At 39.7% G+C, this 22,107-nt stretch overlaps 1 protein-coding gene across 1 annotated transcript in view; it reads right to left on the reverse strand.

The window, feature by feature from the left end:
* Positions 1-4,889: 4,889 nt before the first annotated feature.
* Positions 4,890-22,107, reverse strand: part of KIAA1244 (KIAA1244 ortholog) — a 176,986-nt gene continuing 159,768 nt past the window's right edge. Inside the window, exons 34-35 of the mRNA XM_010844224.1 lie at positions 14,364-15,582; positions 4,890-12,600 (exon numbers count right to left, since the gene is read on the reverse strand). Of these exons, the coding sequence (XP_010842526.1) occupies positions 12,409-12,600; positions 14,364-15,582 (1,411 nt within the window). The 3' untranslated portion in view covers positions 4,890-12,408. The remainder of the gene's footprint in view (positions 12,601-14,363; positions 15,583-22,107) is intronic.

Here is a 22,107-nt window from a genome sequence, read left to right on the forward strand (position 1 = left end):
TGGATGTGAGAGTTGGACTATAAAGAAAGCTGAGTGCTGAAGAATTGATGCTTTTGAACTGTGGTGTTAGAGAAGACTCTTGAGAGTCCCTTGGACTGCAAGGAGATCCAACCAGTCCATCCTAAAGGAAATCAATTCTGAACATTCATTGGAAGGACTAATGCTGAAGTTGAAGCTCCAATCCTTTGGCCGCCTGATGCGAAGAACTGACTCACTGGAAAAGACCCTGATGCTGGGAAAGATTGAAGGCAAGAGGAGAAGGGGACGACTCAGGATGAGATGGTTGGATAGTATCACTGACTCAATCAATGGAGATGAATCTGAGCAAGCTCTGGGAGTTGGTGAAAGACAAGGAAGCCTGGCATGCTGCAGTCCATGGGGTCGCAAAGAGTCAGACACGACTGAGCAACTGAACTGAACTGAACTGATAGTCCTGGTGGGCTTCCCTGGCAGCTCAGTGATTAAGAATCTGCCTGCAATGTAGGAAAGCCAGGTTAGATCCCTGCATCAGGAAGATGCCCTGGAGAAGGGAATGGCCACTCACTCCAGTATTCTTGCTTCAAGAGTTCCATGGACAGAGGAACCCAGTGGACTTTGTAGAGTTGGACATGACTGAGTAACTATGAGTTATAATTCATATGAAGTGGGGGATGTCTTCCTGGTTAGCTAAAATATAAAGTGGGACTAAAGCAGCCACTGGCAAAAGGGAGGTGAGATGCCCAAGTATATCCAGAAGCAACTAGAAGGGAGGCTATGGATTCAGGTGGAGGACACATTTGGTTTACATGCAGCATCTGAGGCCCCCAGATGGGAGGAACTGCTGGATTTGACAACCTTACCTGCCTCCTGAGAAATCTGTATGCAGGTCAAGAAGCAACAGTTAGAACTGGACATGGAACAACAGACTGGTTCCAAATCGGGAAAGGAGTACGTCAAGGCTATGTTGTCACCCTGCTCATTTAACTTACATGCAGAGTACCTCATGAGAAATGCCAGGCTGGATGAAGCACAAGCTGGAATCAAGATTGCTGGGAGAAATAGCAATAACCTCATGTACGCAGATACCACACTTATGGCAGAAAGCAAAGAACTAAAGAGCCTCTTGATGAAAGTGAAAGAAGGGAGTGAAAAAGTTTATGATCACTCTGCTCTGTCATAAACAGCTCGTACATCCCAGGGGAGAGAATTTGGGACCTTAGAGGAAGAGGACCTGATGAGAGCCCTTGCTCCCTAAGTGGGCAGCAACCTTTCTGATGCTGCCAAGGGCTAACGACATTGGACTTGGGAGAGCTTTTCAAGCACCAACTCTGTGGGCATTTCCTTGGAAATAAATTTGCATTAGTAGTAGTGGCTGTCTCTGCCTACCCCTACCCACTGCTGATTCCAATTGCCTTGTAAACCCACCGAGATCATGATTTTAGGTAATTCACTATAAAAGCTGATATAAATCTCAGCCCACAAGTTCATGTATCAAATTTCAATTTTATTTTCTTTTTATTTTTTTTCTAACTCAAAAAAGTGTACTGAGCCTCATTCTGCCAGGGTGGCTGATCAGTCTGCTACTTCTATGCCATCTTTCTGCTGCTCTGGGCCACACATGGGGTTTGGGACTTTTTCTCCATGCGATCAGCCAAGGAATACCATGAAGGACTGCCTTTTCTTATAGCTTTGCCAATGCAGAGGTTCTCCCTGACCTGCAGCCTTTCTGCTATTAAACGCCTTTCTTCCTCTTTCTTCCAGACCAGGAAATTCAGCTCTAGTCAAAGAGGAAGGAATTCTTTTCCCTCATGTTTTTCCCTTAGAGAATTTGTCTACCCTCTTCCTTTCCATGACACCCTTCCCTCACAACCCAAATGAAATATCCTCTCTCCATTCCTCTTTCTCTCTCCCTCCCTCCCTCTCTATCTTGGGAATATAAGAGCCAGAGAATCTCACAGGCAGTTTGATCATTCCGCCCCGTCATTTCCTAGCCCTCCCCTGAAACAGTGACCTCTGAACCAACTATCTACTTGAATAGATACTGAACAGATACCAGCTATGCTCAGTTTTCCAAGAAATCTATTTCTAAATAATTTTGATGAGAGGTTTATAATGATATATTTCTACTTCAAAAATAAACCTATGTAGGGTTTGAGAATGCTATTTTTAGAATTCATTGTTATATTAGAAAATTCATTAGTATTTACTGATTTGATAGCCATTTCAGGAGCTGATTAAACTAAACCTTAGACTATTAAACTGTTAACTCTAATATATCCAATAGTATCTATTCCTTTATAATTGGTAAATTAACTTCAATACCTACTTTTTCAAGTTGAGTCATACTGGAGGCTTCTGTATTACAATATTTAACATCTAATTTATTTTCTTTAAGATTATTCTCTGCTGGAGAGAATGGGAAAAGGATGTTGTTTTCCTTCTTTATATCATTTGCACTAGTTACAAGAATAGTCCAATATAGCAAATAATATATTGATAAAACCATATTAAAATCAATTAAAGTTCAATATTTGAATTCTCTATTCTAAACTGTTATAAATCTGATCCCTTCATGTTGAAATAGTACTTTTTTTGTGATTTAGAAAATACTATAAATTTCTCTGGAATTTAATTATGCCAGTACCATCTCTGAGTTTGGATGAGATCATTAAATTGGATAGTTTGTTTCTCTGACAACCAAACATTTTTGTGCAACCAGATTTAGTTAGCAGGGCAGACTCAGGGCACAAAGGATTGGATGTTGTAACCAGGAATCTTGAAATATGGTAAAAACAAAGTAGAGATAAAAGGCATGCTTAGAGCGCTCTTCCAAAGGCTTGAGATAATAGGAATGTTGGTCAGTGTTTAAAAGGCACAATATTGCATTATACTTCAATTTTATTTTCACTTCTGTACTGAATCTATCTTTAGGCTGGATGTAAAAGTGAATTTTCTAATGGGTGAAATGAAATATTTATCAAAGTTAAATCATAACAAAAGTTTTGGTCATTAGCCACATAGTTGAAGCATATCCAGTCTTTAAAGAAATACGTATAGATTTATGTACATATTGTATTTATTGCTGGATATTAATAATGGAAAAATTGGTTTTGACCTAGAATTTATTTCTAAAATGTTCGGTTAAAGGGATCTGCATATGAGCTGCTGACCTCATATAAGACTGGCCCAAGACGTTAAGCTTTATGTGTTGTAGTACACTCACGGATGCAAATGTCAAGAATATGTACACACTAGATCTCAAGTATAAAATCATCTTGCAAAATAGTGGGGCTAGTTATAAAATGGGTTATTCTCTAACACATAATAAAGTGAAGTCGCTTGGTCGTGTCTGACTCTTTGCGACCCCATGGACTGTAGCCTACCAGGCTCCTCCATCCATGGGATTTTCCAAGCAAGAATACTGGAGTGGGTTGCCATTCCCTTCTCCAGGAGATCTTCCCAACCCAGGGATTGAACCCGGGTCTCCCATACTGTAGGCAGATGCTTTACCATCGGAACCACCAGGGAAGTCTCAAGTTAGCATTTATTAGGCATTAGCATTGGAGAAGGCAATGGCAGCCCACTCCAGTACTCTTGCCTGGAAAATCCCATGGACGGAGGAGCCTGGTGGGCTGCAGTCCATGGGATCAGTAAGAGTCAGACACGACTGGGTGAATTTACTTTCACTTTTCACTTTCATGCATTGGAGAAGGAAATGGCAACCCACTCCAGTGTTCTTGCCTGGAGAATCCCAGGGACCGGGGAGCCTGGTAGGCTGCCGTCTATGGGGTCACACAGAGTTGGACACGACTGAAGTGACTTAGCAGCAGCAGCAGCAGCATTTATAAAGCACTGCAACACTGGAGTTTTTGTGTTATCTTGAAACAGTCTGTTGAGATTTATATTCCTTTTATGGAGTAGGAACCTTGAGCTCTGTACACAAGTGTTGTCTGGTCTTCCTACTCCCAGGAAGGGGCAGTGCTTAGCATGTGACCTCAGCTTTTCTGGCTGAGTCCCAAGAGCTTCTCTACGCGGCCGTAGCTCTCTATAAACATGGCTGGTCCCTTGTTGGTGGTGTCCTTATGTAAAGTATGTTGCTGTCTATTTTAGTTTTATTTTGTTAATACAATGGAAGGGACTGAGTACAACTGTGAGTTTACCAGAGTGTGTGACAGAATGATAGAATCATGATTTAATGTCATACGCACAGATTCCATCCATTTTGTATGGCTTTGATCCCTCTAGTGGCCAAATCGCTGTTTTCCACAATTTGGGTATGATGATTCCTAGACTTAGGCTCTCCATAGGCTTTTGAAAGAGTCATTTTAAAAACTGCAATCGAATAAGATAATGAAGTTTAAAGTGGCTATTAAAAGGTAAAAGTTTTTCTTTCTACTATTACATTTTAATAACGATATCCTATTAATTTAGGGATTTGGTTGTTTATGAACAACAAGGTAACATTCATTTAGTTTTTTTAAATAAACTACATCAATATCTACTCGTGAATTTGATATCCATTCTCAGGAAAATAAGCATCAAAATAACATTGCAAAATAAGCCCTCATTGTTATAAAGGAACCAATGATGTATATGAAGTAAATATATACATTATTATATATAATATAGATTATTATAGACAGTATTATATATAATATAGCTACATAGACAGTATTATATATTATATAGCTACATACTCTATTATATATAATATAGTATTGTATATAATATATAATACTATGTTATATACATTTTTTTCTTCAGCTGTATTTTCTAGGTGTTCACCAAATTATCAACAGTGACCATCTCCAAATTATAGTTGGAAGGGAGAGTTTCTTCAGAGTAGTGAAACACCAAAGAAAGGAACCTAGTTCATTTAGCAGAATTCTGTAAACAGGATATTTACATAGATTATTTCAATATATTTATTCAGTGAAAAAAATGGTTTCACATACCAGATTTTTTAATGCATCTGAATCTTTATTCTACAACACGAGCAACATAAATACAATATCTTTTAAAATATTTTCTCTTTAGAATTTTCATTTTCACCTCAGATAAAATGTACACAAAATACACTTGCAAGCTTGCTTACAGGAACCTGTTTAACAACAGACAGATTATATCAAATCAAATAGTTATATCAACATATAAAGGACAGTAGTTTTCATTTTTAAAAAAAAAAATGTGACCAACCGACTGAATAAGAAGGCAAAACAAAAGCTGTACTTCCTTGACAAGTCCTTTGGGGTAAACAAAATGCTTCAAGGCTCCTGGTGCAGGGGATTGCAAAGATGAGTTTTGCATTCTATGGATAAAATGGTATACTGACTCAAATCATTATGGCTATACCAAGCTTCAGTAATTTATAATTTTCAAAGAAAACAAGTCTAGTCTTTGGCATAATACAAGAAAGGATAAAAGGACCCTTACCACCCATTGGCTTTACACTTAAGACTGGGAAATGGTAGTAGGGGAACCGATTGTAACATAGTTTATCTAAGTCTATTCCTCTTAGAACAGCAGGAAAATCATCTCTTGGCACAATTAGGGCAAGAAACTTACTGTTGGCTCTCCCCTCCCACTAAAAACAAATCAAGAAACAAAACCAGACAAAGCAAGCCTTTCCCTCTGGGCACTTGCTCCTGCCCCGATCATGCCATACCTTGGGATTCTACCACATGGTTTCAGTTCAAGTGAAACCCCAAATACCAAAAGCATTAGCCTTTGTCCAATTTTACCTATTTTGTGGGAAACCAATTTTTATTAGAGCAAACTACTTCCAACAAAAATCAGATGAAAGACGTCAGAGGGAGGGACAGAGTTGCCTGCACTTAACCATGAGGCAGCCACGGTGGCCACTGGCGGCTGGTGGAGTCAGGGCCATGCACTTCCGATGTGAAGAGACAATATAATTCACATGTTAGTTCAAAAGACTGGCCTTTAGATTCCTCCCTCCCCGTTTTGGCACCAGTTGGTAAGACAAAAATTATTTCTAGAGATTAACTTTTAAAATTTAATTCAATATCAGTTATTATTAAAAGAACTAAATGCACACATAATTTCCAAAAATTATCATGGGAAATGCGACTGCAATAGGAAAGCTTCAATTATCTCCATCTGCCGAGGCAGAAGCTTCAGTCCTCGATATCACTGACACTGATGTGCTTTCTCATCTAATTCTAGTAAATACAGTCCTTATTTTCCACTTATATAACAGTTTAAATAATGTCAGGATACTTAGAGAAGTCTTTAAAGAAACTTACTGAACTAATAAAAATTATGTGTAATTAATATGTTTATAAAAGGGAGATTATTTTAAGGTACTTAATTTTTTTCTCTTATATTTTTTTCATAGAAAAAGAATTTGCAAAGTGAATTAAGTGAATAAAGAGTTAGGAGATAAACTAAGGCCCCATTTATATGTAACATGATTAAGATTTCACTGTACTCCCAAAACATACTGATGCACTTTGATGTTTTTCTCATCATTTGGAAGATGAGATAATAGATATGGTCTCGATTGGGTAGATATGTGCACAAATATAACATATTTACCGTAAAGTCCTTAAAACAGGCACATATGCTGCTCAGAAAGGAGTTGGTTCAGTATGCAAGTTCCCATGAAGCCATTTGGTAGACTCTTTACAGATACACTGGAAATTAAAATATTAATTTACACCAGACAGTTAAGTGAAAAATGAAGGCACATCCAGTAGTATGATACCATCTTGATGTGCTGATATTCTGGTGACAGATGAGGGATATAAAACTACTGGCAAGGGAGCAACTACTCAAACATTTCTAGAGCCAGGAGCCAAGGTTATGATGGAATCAGCATGGAAACATCTCATCAAAACTGTGTGGACAGAAGAAATTAAAACACTACATACTTTAAAATCACCTTCAGTACAAGTCAAAAAGTCAACATGATACAAAAGGTTGTCCATAGAGTTAATGTTTCTAAATACAAAGACGAGAAACTCACACTGATCTCACTGTTCCATAGAACGTATACATTCATTGTCTTCTAGCTTGTAAAAATCAATTGTTGGCATGATAAACCTGGAAACTGGGAAGATCGAACAGGAATGCTGTAGAGAATCCAAGTTGTCTGCCCAAGGGGAAGTTCAGTTTTTCTCTAGTGCTTGATAAGTTAGGCTGATCTTAAAGGGAGTAGTTAGAAACTTTGTCCAGGCATTGGTTCTGAAAGTGTGGTCCCCAGATCAGCAGCACTGGCCTCAACTGGAAACTGTTAGAAAATCAATGCAAAATGCAAATCCGTAGGCCTACTGAATTGGATACTCTGGCATGGGCCCAGGAATGTGTGTCTTAACCCTCCAGGTGATTCTGACGTGTGCTGAAGTTTGACAACTACTGTTGTAAAGTCATAAGATACTAGACAACCACTGCTTGAACCTTTAGGATAGGAATTAACAGTACAAGTAACTCCTGGTGGTTGAAATGGCTGGAGGGACCAGAGGTGGATGGAATTCAGCAGAAGCTGACTGCAGTTTTATCAGTACGATGGCCAGCTAGTCTCTCCTTTCTGGACCCCGGCCCCACCCAACCCCCACTTTGCATTATTATACAAACATAGAGGGGAAAGATTTTGTATGGTGCGAGTGGTGTGTTCTTCAGTTAATTAGTGCCCCTCTTTACAAGGAAATTAGGCATTGTTCTCAAGTAAGTTTTCTCTTACATTATCCCAGGGGATGATTTTTTTTTTTGGTCTATCTTCCCTGAAGTAATCATTGTATTTTGGAAATCTAAATGGTGTTTTAATCAAAAATCTTGATTAAGTTGTTACTTCCACATCAAACACATATATTACAATATAGCCAGAGGAAAGGGATCTCACAGAAAGACAGAGACGAAGTTTTCTAGATTGCTCTACTCGTGAACAATGAGAACACATTTTTTTTTGGATGAGGCATAATTATAAATGAGTTCTTTATCCAGTTTCATACATCTTACCATATAATAAGCTCATATATCCAATTAAAAAGTGCTTAAAAATAGTCGTTTGCTTTTTAAGGCCACACTAAATCTCCCTAAATGGTACCCAAGCAGATGTAAATTCTGTCATCCACTTAATGCAATATGTTGGATTTTCCTTTTGCCTGTTTCCTTATCTACAAAGCAAGTAGACTATTTAGGTGTTACAGTATATGTTACTATGGATAGTGGCCTGATGCCCGCAGTACTTGAATCTTTAAGCTATCCTGTCTGACTAGCTGTTTCCTCTTCAGAGAACGCGTATTTTGAAAAATGGTCATTTTTTTTGTGCATATTCCCAAAGTTTGATGATGACCTACCATTTAGTCCCACTTACTTCCTAGGGAAGCAGAGAGGCACTGTTGGCTACAGGGCACTTTATTCTGAGTGATTAAATGGTAATTGAAAAAGGTCAACAGATCCTTTCATTCCAGACACCGACCGTCATGTTTTTCTGTATAACATCTGGCCACGGACAATATTATTTTCCAATATTTCCACCTAATTTGGTGAGTTTTTAAAATTTCCACTGAGGATCTGCTTTAAATGTTTAGATTTGGTTTCTTTATATTATATATGACCTTATTATGCCTAAGCACTATCTTATTCTTTTTAAAATTCTATATGAAAAATCTCTATAACACTGTAGATAGGGACATCAATGAACTATCTTCAGCTTATTTTAACTGTTTAATTTCCTGAAACACTGAAGTGTTTGCGCACTTAGACATGGTGTTACAGAGAGGCCTTGGCCTTTGAATTCAGAAATGTCTCTTTAGCAACCAACTTTACCCTTTGAGTTATCTTGGACAAGTTTTCTGAACCTCTCTGGGTCTGCATCCTCATCTGAAAAAAGGAGGACTACAATACTTGTTTCACAGTGTTCTTGTGGGAGTTAAATATGGTATCTAGGTTAAGGTCCACAGTCTCAGAAGCACTCAGTGATATCTCCCCACCCCCTGCTGTTTGTAACCTCTTGCTACTATTATCAACTCCAAACAAAGGTCTTCATTTGCTTAGTCTCATGGGACTGAAGACATGAACACATTTTTCTTTCTGAGAAAACTTTCCTACGTGAGCAATACTGTGATGTATTTGGAGAAGTCAAAAGTGTCTATTAACATAATTGTATTACCTTCTTATAGTTAAGGCTGTGTGACTTTCTCAGCTGACTTTGTATAAGCCCTCTCCTTAGAACAATAAGAACAGCAAAGCCTAGTGATCATTGTACCAAGAAGTTTCAATTTAAAGGTACTATGGAATTATGTTAACATTTTGGCATGTTGGATTTAGTCTGAGCTGATAGATGTTAGTATCTGCGCTGGTCAGTCAAATAGCCTTAAAGTGGTAAACAGGTGTCCTAGTTTTGTATTGATGGAGAAGGCAGAAAAATAATCATAAGGGGAGAGATGACAAGAGGGTGTAAAGAGGCAGCCTAAGCATCTGTAAAAGCTGATCAGAAGATGCACGAGGTAGGAGAGATGCCGTGAGCAATTTATTGGCCCTCCCTCAAATCTCCCGTGGCAAGGAGTAATCTGTTGTAGACTGTGGTGTAACTGACTGGGCTGTTCAGTCAGGAATTCTTCTGCACTTGAGTTTTACAGGTGTTTCTTCAAGTTGGAAAAGATGAACACTTTATGAAAATATTAGAAAAAGAATAAATCTCAACCATAGGGTAACACATTTTTGGCAGTAAATACAGGCAATTAAAAGCAAGCTGCAAAATCTTATTCTGCTTAGATCTGAAAATATATGGTACTAGCTGTTGAAACTACAAAGACTTGTCTTGACCTTGGTCTCTCAGAGACCATGGGAGGGGATGAAAGAGATGGGAAAAGGCAGAAACACCAGGAAGAATGATGGACTGACGGGGCACTCTGGGAAGAGACCACTCAACTAAGGGGTTTTTAATTATCTCTTTTTCCCTGTGAAGATTTGACTGACTTCACCGTGACCTGAAGTACTATTCTTTGGAGATTATTTGCATCAAGCAATGTCCTTTTTGAAAACTGCTGATACCTCTGAAAAGTATTACTGTGGCTTAGCTAACTTTCCAGCTGAAATCTGACATGGATATGGTGCACAGTGCATGCTGGGAATGGAGATGGGCTGAAGACCCCTGTAGGCCTAGGGGTGGTCTAGAGAAAAGACGATGCGAGGGGACTGAAACCCTCTGACAAAATTGTAGGTAGAGAACAGATGTACATTCTCTCATCTTTTATTCTTGGGACCTGTAATTAAGCTGGTACTAGAGCAGAGTTTGAATACAGTGTGGGGTAAACTTGTTTTCATAACTGTACCATGGATCCCGTCATAGAGAATAAATTCTGATTTCCAAGCAGTTAACAACTTCTAGAACATGACATTCATAAATGGAGACTGGCTTCCTTAGAACTTTTGTACTTTATAAAAAGTGCTAGGTATAAATGTTTTGTAATTAATTTGCTAATACTCTGCTTTGCTGAAGCTCCTCTCTCATTTCCGTAGCTTGTGGAATACTCACAGGTTCACGGGGAAATGAACCTTAGCTAAGCTACAAAAAGAAAGAAAACAACCATGTGTATGGCTTTCGTTAAAAAAAAAAAAAAAGTACCCAACTTTGAATTCCACTTAAAAAATATACAAAGTCAAAAGTACAGCACACAACTCACTGCTATCCCAACAACTCATTGCCTGTTAAGATCAAATTGTTCATCTGTCTCTAAACCTGCACTATTGTCTAATGAGCAAAAGCTGAAGGCAAGGAGTGTTTTGTGGAACTGGAAACATGTCTTCTGAATTCTGTGGTGATCTCTAGATGGCATAGCGAATGATAAGGTTTTCTACGTTAGAATGCCTAAATAAATCAGGGAGCCCTGTCTTCCTCTTAACCTTGTATAGAGTTCTACATTCCCATGGAAGACAAAATTTAAAAATACTAACACTGAATAAAGCTGTCGGTTTTAAATCCTTACTTCCATACTGAAGAGTTGATGCTTTAGGGATAAGATGTTCAATTTTCAGTAATTATTAGGAGTTGGGAAAATTACGACATATATCTTAGCAACTAACTCTTTAGAATGTGTATGAGTGGGCTTGACTGAGGAATTGCAATCACTTTTATAATTTAATATTAAATACACTGTAAATAATAAGACAAAGATTCCAAACTGTTTAGTGTTAATGAGGAAAAAAAATATCCGCTTAAAACAATGGCCTGAATAAAAAGGCCTCAAACAGATGGCCAATCTATTTGCCAGAGAGGAGAAATATTTTAAATTGAAAAATGTTATTTCCTAAATTTCATTCTATGACCTTTTCTCCTGTAGTTTTATGTTATTTTGAGACTACAGCATATATGAACGACACTATTCATATGATTGTTGTCTAATACTTTCAGATTTTAAATGGTTTCATCATCTTTTTTCCCACCCCTTCCAACTGTCTCCCTATCCCTATACTTCCTGCCCCCTTCCCTGAGAAGTCAGCTCACTGGACGGCAAATTCTCGAGTTCCTTTTTTCCAAACATGTTGATATAAACTGAGTTGTTTTGTTTTCTTAAAAACCAAATGTTATACCTTATATTTGGATTATTGTGGAGCATAGAAATGTCTGTGCAACAAGGAGCTAAGGCACCATTTTTGCTTTCCCTTTTCATTTCTTGCCTTGGGAGCAAAAGCAAAGACTAGTGGGACTGTCAGGGTGGCCAGTCAAGACATTTGGCGCTGTATCAGCCAATACCACTGGGTACTGTGCATCAAAGGTTTCCATGCCACAGGCTTAAAACCCTGCCAGGAAAGAACTTTCCTCCTTTAGAAGCAGGGACATGAAGGCACAACAGTACCTTACATGAAGTTGGCGAATACCAACCAGAAAATCTTGACAACCTAGGAACAATTCTGAAATATTCTGGAATATTTTACAGAGGAAGTGAATCTTCCCTTTCTTGATTAGGACACCCAAGAATACATTTTTCTAACTGTTTCTTCCCTGCCGAACTCATAATCATAATATATATCTTTTTCCAATTAATCCTGTCTGTTATGAGATGTCTGCGTGTACATCAGCTTGACTTACCACCAGATATTTCTTTAGCTATTGCATTTTTTAAAATAACGAATCAGTGGATCAATGTAGTGTTTTCATAGGAGTGGTCCTTAAAAGTGACCCATTTGGGTATAACAGTATAGGCAAATGCATTGGGAAGTAAGATTTAGAAATGAGTCAAGGAATGTAGACTCTTCAGAAATGCGCTGCCAAATTAGAGTATCACTTGTGTCATCCACACATAACCGTAGTTTCCAGAATAGCCCCAGTGCTGATTAGTTAGGGACGGATGGGGTGTTCTCTGAGACACTGGGGCTGGTGGTGAGGAAAATGCTATCAGTTGGATTGGCAGACATACTTTAAACCCTCCTAGCATTTTTCCTCGGGCCTGGAAGGTGGGTCTTCTACATAATGATGTCATAGACACGGCCCACTCTGCCGAGCCATTCTCTCACAGCCTGGCGAACTCTGATGTCAGTCACGTGACAGGTGAGCTGGCTGATACACGGAAACACTGCTGGCTGGAGGGCTGTGAAGGTCTGGTCTGGGAGGATCTGAATCTGATTGAGGACTGTTAGCACCATGTTGGTCCATGCCTAAGAGAAATGAATTAAGAGAATGAGCAGTTTTCTCCAGTGGTTTCATTTGTACACTTGAGTCTGGCTAATCTGCAAATGAGTTTTCTCAGGCTTCCGGCTTCAGTAAGTTAGTCTTTACTTTAATTTAATGTGCTTATAATTAAATGTCAGCTTAAGTTCATATATGTAAAGGGTAGCAGAGACTCCTCTAACATTAGGAATATCTTATTTTCAATTTTTACAAAGTACAAAATTCTTATTCTTCAGATGTTTAAAAAATCTCTTGGCTTCTCATAATGAGAGTTTCATAGGCCATAAAACACTTAATCAGTAGCCTCTATAACACCTAGAAAACTTGGAAGAAGTCTTCCCTGGTAGCTCAGATGGTAAAGAGATGGCAATGCAGGAGACCCAGGTTTGACCCCTGCATCAGGAAGATTCCCTGGAGAAGGGAATGGCAACCCACTCCAGTATTCTGGCCAGGAGAATTCCATGGACAGAGGAGACTGGTGGGCTACAGTCCATGGGGTCGCAAAGAGTCAGACATGACTAAGTGACTAACACTTTCACTTTTTGCCTTAATTTAGGATAACTTCTAAAATTATGGGGCTTCCCCAATGGTTCAGCAGATAAAGAATCCTCCTACAATGCAGGAGACACAGGAGATGCGGGTTCAATTCCTGGGTTGGGAAGGTCCCTTGGAAAAAGAAATGGCACCCCACTCTAGCATTCTTGCCTATGGACAGAGAAGCCTGGCGGACTACAGTCCAAAAGGTCACAGAGTCAAACATGATTAAGCATGCGGGCATAGCATAGCATCTAAAGTTATAAGCAAATCTCCAACACATGAAAAAGCAACTATCATTTATTTGTCAAAAAGGTCATCTGTTAAAGAATAACCTTACATCTCAATCTGGATACTTTCTCAAATTTTGTCTAAGATAATTTTTGTGGATTCTGAATTAAGAAGTTTTAAGTTCTATGTCCAAGATACATCAGTGCAAAAAAGTAGCTTGCAAGATACATACTAATTTCAAATTTATGTTCATTATAAGAAAACACTCCTGTATAGGCTTACAGAGTCCTGCCCAATTGCTCCTAACTTACTGTGCCTGCAACAGAAATCTACAATTTAAGATAAACATCCAGATTATTTCTAAAGGGTCCTGGATGAATCTAGATTCCTCTATTTCTTTTCCCATCTCCTCTTTTCTTAAATTGAACAAAATGGTGCCATTATTCTTTACTTCTCAAGCTCATTTTTGGGATGTACCATAGAATTACAATTATTAAATATATAAAGGAATAGGAACACTCTGAAGAATGAGAATTTTGTGCTCAGAATGGGCTAGAACAACGATTCACTGGAATAACCACATAATGTGTACTTTGCCTTTTCCATTTACGTAAGTTTTCCCAACTAGAGAATTGCTTCAGTGCTAACTTCAAAGGGGAAACTCAGGACTGGATGCCAGTTAAAGTCCATTCATTTTCTAAGCTTTGGAGTCATCTTATTTACACAGCGGGGGGTGGGGGGGGAGGAGGGGTCCTAATTCTGGATATTCTGGACAGTATCTGTTATAATCCATAAAAAGAATTTCTGAAATTATCTGAGAGTAAGATTTCAGTTTCACAAGGATATACTGATGGATCCTATATCTTGGAGGCTCGGGACGTGTCTGAGTGCTCCCAGAGGGGGGACAGGTGGATCCCTTGTACCTAGCCACCCTCCTGCATAGCCAGGCACAGCCCTTTGCATCCTCCGGTGAGCAGGGACCCACCTGGATCTGGGCTTCTGCGTCCCTCGCGGAGACACTCCGGGAGCTGCCGGTGGAGCCGGAGCGGGGCCTCTTCTCCTGGCGCAGCAGCTCAGGGCCGGCGCTGAAAGAGTGCCGCATCTGCCCCTGGTCCATCAGGTGCTGGGGTCGCTGGAGCAGTGGGGAGCCTTGGCCCCTGGCGCCCAGCACCTCTCCCTTCTTCTCCACCTTGATCTCTTTGGGGAAGACAGGCAGGTTGTGCTGCTGTTTCCTCCTCTTGTACTCGGTCATCAGCTTTGAGATGGTCTTGTCGGCTGCCATGGTATAGATTTTGTTGCCCGCGTTCTCCCACCACTCCTTCTTGCAGCTGGGATCCTTCTTCTCCACCTTGGGGCTTGGGGGCAGCAGCAGCAGCTCCCCGCTGGTCCCCCTCAGGCTCAGAGGCTCGCCCGCACGATCCCGGGTCTGACTGCGGTCATCCTCGGAAGGCGTGTCTTTCCCTGAGAAGCCCCCGGTGGACGGGGTGGAGGACTCCGACTGGAAGGAGGGAAGGATGAAGAAAGGGTCACTCTTGAAGATTGGGGCCTCCTCCATACTGTTTTCCAGGTCCAGGTGCATCTGGATGTAGTTGTTACACAGCTCCATGCACAGCTTGTGAAGCCTCTTGACCAGCCACACCCAGTCCGCGTTGCTGACGGGCTGGACGCTGAGCGAGGGCATCCGAGCCCTCCACTGCCTCTTTTCTTTGCCTCTCGGGGGGCTCACCTGGGCAGTCTCCTCAAAAATGTCTTCATCTTCTGATGAACACTGCTGGGACGAATCTGTGCTCCTCTCATCGTCCTCAAAAAGGACCTTCTTCACTTGGTCAGCAGTGATGGTTTCTTGGTTGCTAAGAACAGCACAGACCAGTGCGTGGAAATAAATGTTGAAACTCATGGCAGACTGGCGGTAGAGGTTGGCAGCGCCCCCTATGCCAGACACTTTCTTCAGCAGGCACTTCAGCCCTGGGCTGGTGTCAAACTCTCTGGCCGTCCTGTAGGAGTCCAGCAGGAGGTCAAAGATGACGGCCAGGTTCTGCATGGAGATGTATCTGAGGAAGCCAGCCAGCTTGGTTTCTGGCCCTTGGATCTTCTCCTCCCCAGGAGAGGGGCCTTTGACAAACTCTTCTAATAAGATATCATATAAGTTCTGGAGTAATACTTGATGGGATAGTAAACTCACCACAATTTCCCTGAAAGAAACACTTCAAATGAAAGAAAAAAAAAAAAGTATTGGTTAAAAGCCTGCTGCCTTATATGAGTTACCTTAAAGCAAAACCAGAATGACTAGACAAAATGACAAACTACTTGTATTTTAATGTCTTTCTTCAAAAAGGACAAATTTTTTGGATGACATTACAGGATGACAAATCATAAATAATGGAATTCCTGACCAAAAAAATTCTAGGAGCTATAGAATTAATGTTATGATACTGAGTTAACAGTTGTCAACAAGCCTTGGGAAATAGAGCGATTTTATAAAAACTTTTTAACATAGGCACAATTACAGTATATAACCTGTTTTCTTCTGTGGTTATGAGTAGTAAACAAATCAAGAAAACAACAGTTTCTGTTGAGTTATATTAATTTTAGGCTTGCCAGGTGGCACCAGTGGTAAAGAATCTGCCTGCCAATTCAGGAGATGCAAGAGACGTGGGTTTGATCCCTGGGTCCAGAAGAACCCCTGAAGGAGAAAATGGTAACCCATTCCAGTATTCTTGGCTGGAGAATTCCATAGACAGGTGGGCTACAGTCCATGGGGTCGCAGAGTTGGACATGACTGAGCAACTAAGGGCAACAAAACACTAATTTTAATTGGCCTTTAGTCTACCCTTTGGCATTTTTCCTTAAACCCAAGGCTTTTATTATTTTTAAAGTATTGGCTGAGGAATTTTTAATAGAAAAATTATAATTAACATTATGCTTGGACCTTTGAGTTCATTTCTTTTCCTCAGTTTCACTTTTCCTTGCCTTTCTATGAATGAAGTCTTTATTTCACTAAGATAGGCTTAAGAGCTTACAACCTCTATTATGCTACTTATCTAGGGAATTCCAAGAAATAGCTAATTGCAAGATTCCACAGTATTCTTTTCTCCAAAAGCATGATTTTATTTTGTTCAGGGATAGCCTCTCAAAGTACAAAGTCAGGACATGATAGTGTGTTGTACAGCTCCTGTGTTGGGTGAATATATATTTACAGTTTTTAGATCTTCATCAATCTGCTGATCATTATGTAGCATCCTTATTTGTCTCTTGTCATAGTCCTTAAAGTATTGTGTTTGATATGAATATTGCTACTCCAGCTTTCTTTTGACTTCCATCTGCGTGGAATACCTTATTCTATTCTCTCACTTTCAGTCTGTATGTGTCCCTAGATCTGAAATGGGTCTCTTGTAGACAGCATGTGTACAAGCCTTGTTTTTGTATCCATTCAACCAGACTATGTCTTTTGGTTGGAACATTTAAGGTATATGTATGTTCTGAGGCTTCCCAGTGGCTCAGTGGTAAAGAATCCTCCTGTGATGCAGGAGACGTGGGTTTGATCCCTGGGTTGGAGAGATCCTCTGGAGGAGGGCATGGCAACCCATTCCAGTATTCTTGCCTGGAGAATCCTATGGACAGAGGAGCCTGGCAGGCTACAGTCCATTGGGTCACACAGAGTCGGACACGACTGAAGCGACTTAGCACTCACCATGTGTATGTTTTTAGTGCCATTTCATTAATTGTTTTGGATTTGTTTTTATAGATCTTTTTTCTTCCTTTCCTCTTTTGTCCTCTCGTGATTTGATCATTCAATTTAGTACTGTGTTTGGATTCCTTTTACTTTTTTGTGTGTGTATCCACTGTAGATTTTTGGTTTGCAGTTATCATGAGGTTTTGATACTGTAACAGTCTACACATAAATAGGATTGTTTTAAATTGCTGTTTTTTTAATGTTAATTTATTTACTTCCATACTGGGTCTTTCTTGCTTTGTGCAGGCCTTCTCTAGTTTCAGTGATCTACGGCTACTCTCTAGTCTCAGTGCATGGGCTTCTCACTGAGGTGGCTTCTCTTGTTGCAGAGCACAGGATCTAGGTGCACAGGCTTAGTTGTGGAACATGAGTCCAGTATCTCCGAGGCATGTGGAATCTTCCCACACCAGGGATCGAACCTGTGTCCCCTGCACTGGCAGGTGGATTCATCAGGGAAGTCCCTGCTGGTGTTTTAATTCTGAATGCATTTCCAGTTATCTTGCATTTGTGCTCTCCTGTTCTCATGACTGCTAACTTCGATACCATATTTGTGTGTGGATGATTTCCTACCTTTATTGCATGTTTGCCTTTACCATTGAGCTTTTCCTTTCATAATTTTCTTATTTCTAGTTGTGGCCTTTTCTGCCTACAGAAGTTCCTTCAGCATTTGTTGCTAAGCTGGAGTCTTCCTCGAGGGCTCACACCAACAAGTACTCCCCCAGAATGACTGCCACAAGTGTTCACATCGAGCCACACCTGCCCCTCGACTGCCTTCACAGGAGACGCTCCAATACTTGCAGGTAAGTGTGGCTTGATCTCATAAGAGAATGAGGTCATTGCTTTTTTCCTCTGGTTGCTATCCACTTGAAGCCCTGTGTGTACCCTCTGAGAGTGGAGTTTCTGTTTTCCTTAGTCTGGTGGAACTCCTGCAATCAAATCCCACTTGTTTTCAAGGCCACAATCTCTGGGGCCTCATTAGCTCATCTTCCTGTTGCCAGACCCCCAAGCTGCGGGGGCCTGATGTGGGGCTCAGAACTTTTACTCCTGTGGGAGAACTTCTGTGGTATAACTGTTTTCCATTCCAGTTTGTGGGTCGCCCACCTGGTGTGTATGGGATTTGATTTTATCATGATTGTGCCCCTCCTACTGTCTTCCTGTGGCTTATTTGTCTTTGGACACAGGGTATCTTTCTTGGCAGGCTGTGTTTTTTTTGTCCATGGTTATTTAGCAGTTAGTTGTGATTTGGGTTTCTGGAAGAAGAGGTGAGCTCACGTCCTTCTGCTCTGCCATCTTCAAACTCAAAGTTCTAGAATCGTATTGAAGTTGGTTTGTAGGCACCAAACCAGTTTTCCAGGACCAAAAATGTTCATGCTTTAGATGCGTATGTATAAAAGTTTTATTTCTTCCAGTGTGTGATAGAAGAGATCCAAACATTGAAAAGGTTTAAATTTAGAGGTATTATAGGGCTAACATTTTCAAAGAAAGAAATTGATAATTTTCAGCATTCTAAAGCAAACCTAGAAGAGAAAGCATTCACTCAGAACAGGCTAATTCCTTCCTTGCATCCTTTTCTGTCAGCAATGATGTGGAACTCTGTGGGCCTTGGATGTCCACTTGGGGGAAGTGGGAGAAAGTGAATACTCTCTAGACATCGGACCAGATCTCCTGGTTGAAAAGCAGACGCAACTCACCAGTCATGAAAATTTCCTAATCAGTGTAAAGACCTGATAAAGCGACATTACAAGTGAATGCTCAAATACTTGGTGATTCAGCCCCTTTTGTTTGGTTGGATTCCTGTACTAAGAAAATATTTGAATTCATCAGTGTGGCTTTGGGTTTATGGTTTCTCATTCTTTTCATTGCTCTTAGAATTTCATGAAAATAGCTTAGATCATGTTGCAAACTAATTCTCATAACTGGATAAAGACAAAATTATAACTCATTCATACTATAAATCTGTTCATATTTTTTGCTTTATTCTTTTTACAGTTTTATTGGAGTACAATTGATTTACAGTGTTGTGTTGGTTTCAGGTGTATAGCCAAGTGCATCAGTTATACATATCTAAAAAAGCGGATTTAAGTATTCTTTTTCCACATAGGTAATTAGAGTATTGAGTAGACTTGTGCTATATAGGAGTGTGTATATGTTAATACCAATCTCCCCATGTATACCTCCCCCGTAACCATAAGTTTGCTTTCTACATCTGTGACTCTTCCTGTTTTGTAAATAAGTTCATTTGTGCCATTTTTTAGACCATGAATTTAAAAATTACTTTTATAACTAGCAGGAAAAATATTTTAACTAGCAAAGAAGAAAAAAAAAAAAACCCTCCCATGCATTTTTGAAAGGCTGACTTTGCCCTTTGCATAGTGGTATCTCAGAGACAACACTGTACTTTCAGCAAAAATTGAATAAGTTCAAAGAACTCACATAACCCCTTCTAACAAATCACTTAAGCAACTTTTTTTGTGGCAAAATGTATATAACCTAAAGTTACTATATTAACTATTTTTAAAAGTTCAATTCATGGGCATTAAGTACAGACACAATGTTGGGTAATCATCACCACTATCTATTTCTACATCATTTTTCATCATCCCAAACTCTGAACCAATTAAAAAATAATTCCCCAATCCCTCTCAATGTCCCTGCCACAGAAGTAACTTTTGGGGTGTTATCAGGAGACCTGAACATGTACTCTTCTGAAGCAGCAGCTGTGAAAGCCACCAGTTTGGTCTACTGCTTCAGGTCTGCAACTATAGGACCCTAAGAAGGGAAATCCTGTCACTTATCTGGCCTCCCCACTGCCCCATAAATCTTCAAGGGACAAGGCAGTGCCTTATTCATCTTCTTGTTTCAGGGCAAGTATATGGTGAGAGAGACACTCAAACAAAATAAGAAAAACCAGGTTAGTGCTGAGTGTAGGCACCCAGAGGAAATAGTCTCCAGGAGCAATGGCTCTCACACCTCAGCCCCTTTCCACTGGCAGCCTGGACTCCTGAAGTAAGACGCATACCCAGGCAGTGTGTGTGTGTGTGTGACTTCTGAAGGTATAAGCAGCCTAGCTCAGGAAATATTGCCTATTACCTGAGAAATGCAAAGCCCTTTACCAGCAAATGCCTAAAGAGAGAGTTGATCAAAGCCCTGTCAAAGCATCCTGTCAACCAAGGTATTTCCTTTGATGCTTTGAGAGATAAATTTCTAACTGAACATGTTAAAAAGGACAGAGAATCCCCCTTAGGTTTAAGCCACATAATGCAGCAATAAGAAAGCCATGGGGAAGAAGCAGTAATACTGAAGAGATCAAACTTTCAGAAAAGTATTGAAACAGTGAAATAACTCTTTATAGATCTGCAACTCTTCTTCATCATCTATGCTGACAGGAGACAAGACAGATCTGGAGCAAACAAAAATCAACAGGTAATTTTTATCCAGCACACCCTTTATGAGGGGAACCTTGAAGTGGAGAAACTTACACCTTCCCTTCCTGCTTCTGATGCAAGGTGTACAGGCAAGCCAGCCTCCAGACAGGGTAATTTGTAGTGAACTGCTTAACAAGTGGCTGACTTAAAACATGCTAATATCAGTAGCAGAGATAAACAGATTCACAGTTAAAAGTACATCATAAAGCTCAAATTAAGATTATGGGGCTTATTTAAATGTCATGGGGTTGTCAATGTCAAAATGACTTAAAAATGAAACCCAAATTTCTCTTAAATGCTACAATCTGGTTTTAGTTATCTATTTTTTTTCCTCCCATGGGTGATTTCGATTTGGACCTCTTAGGAGGCACCTAACCATCAGATACACAAACTTTTCTTACATCTAACTCATTGTTTACTACCTTCTATGCTAAGAATTGCCCCTGTGAGTGAGTCCAGTCCAACAATGCAAAGCATTCAAAGAATTTTAGAGAATGTTTTTAGGCATAGTGGTCTCTACTAAAGAATTTAATACACTTTTCCTGTTTTGCTGAAACTTCATTGAGGGGGTAATTGTCTATTAAATCTTAATCTGTTAAAGCCTTTAAACCAATAACACAGCAATACTAGGTGATCCTGTTTTTTTCTATGTTTTATTTGTAATGTGAATTCAGCTTATTCCTTTTTCTTCAAAAATTATTTTAGCAGGAATAATTGGCTGAAGGGACTAGAAATATAAATAAAGAACTAAAATTTAAAAGTAGATCAAAGCCTAAAGATGTGGAAAGGAGTGTACAGCCATTGGTACATAGAACAGTGACCTGCAGTGGAGGGAAGCAGGTAGGATCGGGAGGAGCACATGGGATATTGGTAAAGTTCAGTGGCAGGTTCATTAGTTATCTCATTTTTATTCATGGTCTATAACTTATGAACCTTCCACATAGTCTTTTGTATGTACCATACATGCTTGACTAAAAAATCAGTACCTAGAAATTTTACCCAAATTAGGTGTATTAATCAAACTGGTATATTAACTGCTGTAACTTTTGAAAAAATTGCACTCTTTCCCTTAAATGGGAAAGGACACAGGTACTGCACTTGGCCAGACCTGGATTTGTCCGCTGCTCCGCAGTCTCCCTGAATGTTTCCTCATGCACAGGTGGATTAGTGTGTCAGAAGTTTAAAAATGGAAACTTTCAGTCATTGGCTTCATTCTAAACTCTAGGAACAATCATTTTTAGGCAATATGACGGTATTTAAAAAGGCAAGTTTCTTGTGGCACACACAAATCTTTCTCTATCCTAACAACTGTACTGCTCATGAGAAATATCTCACTGAAATAGTATGGATCAGGCCTCAAATTACTTTTTAAAAAACGATTATTAAAAAAAAAAGCCACAAAAAGCAGGAAGAAAAAAAGGATTATAATATGTACGATGCTATAGATACATTGAGTTGTATCCTCCCCAAATTCACAGAAGTCCTAACGTCACAGAATATGTACTCGGAAAAAGGATCTTTAAAGAAGCAATTAGGTTAAACTGAGGGCATTAGTATGGACCCTAATCAAA

The sequence above is a fragment of the Bison bison genome, unplaced genomic scaffold (assembly GCF_000754665.1).
Source record: "Bison bison bison isolate TAMUID 2011002044 unplaced genomic scaffold, Bison_UMD1.0 scf7180017864198, whole genome shotgun sequence".
NCBI lineage: Eukaryota > Metazoa > Chordata > Mammalia > Artiodactyla > Bovidae > Bison > Bison bison.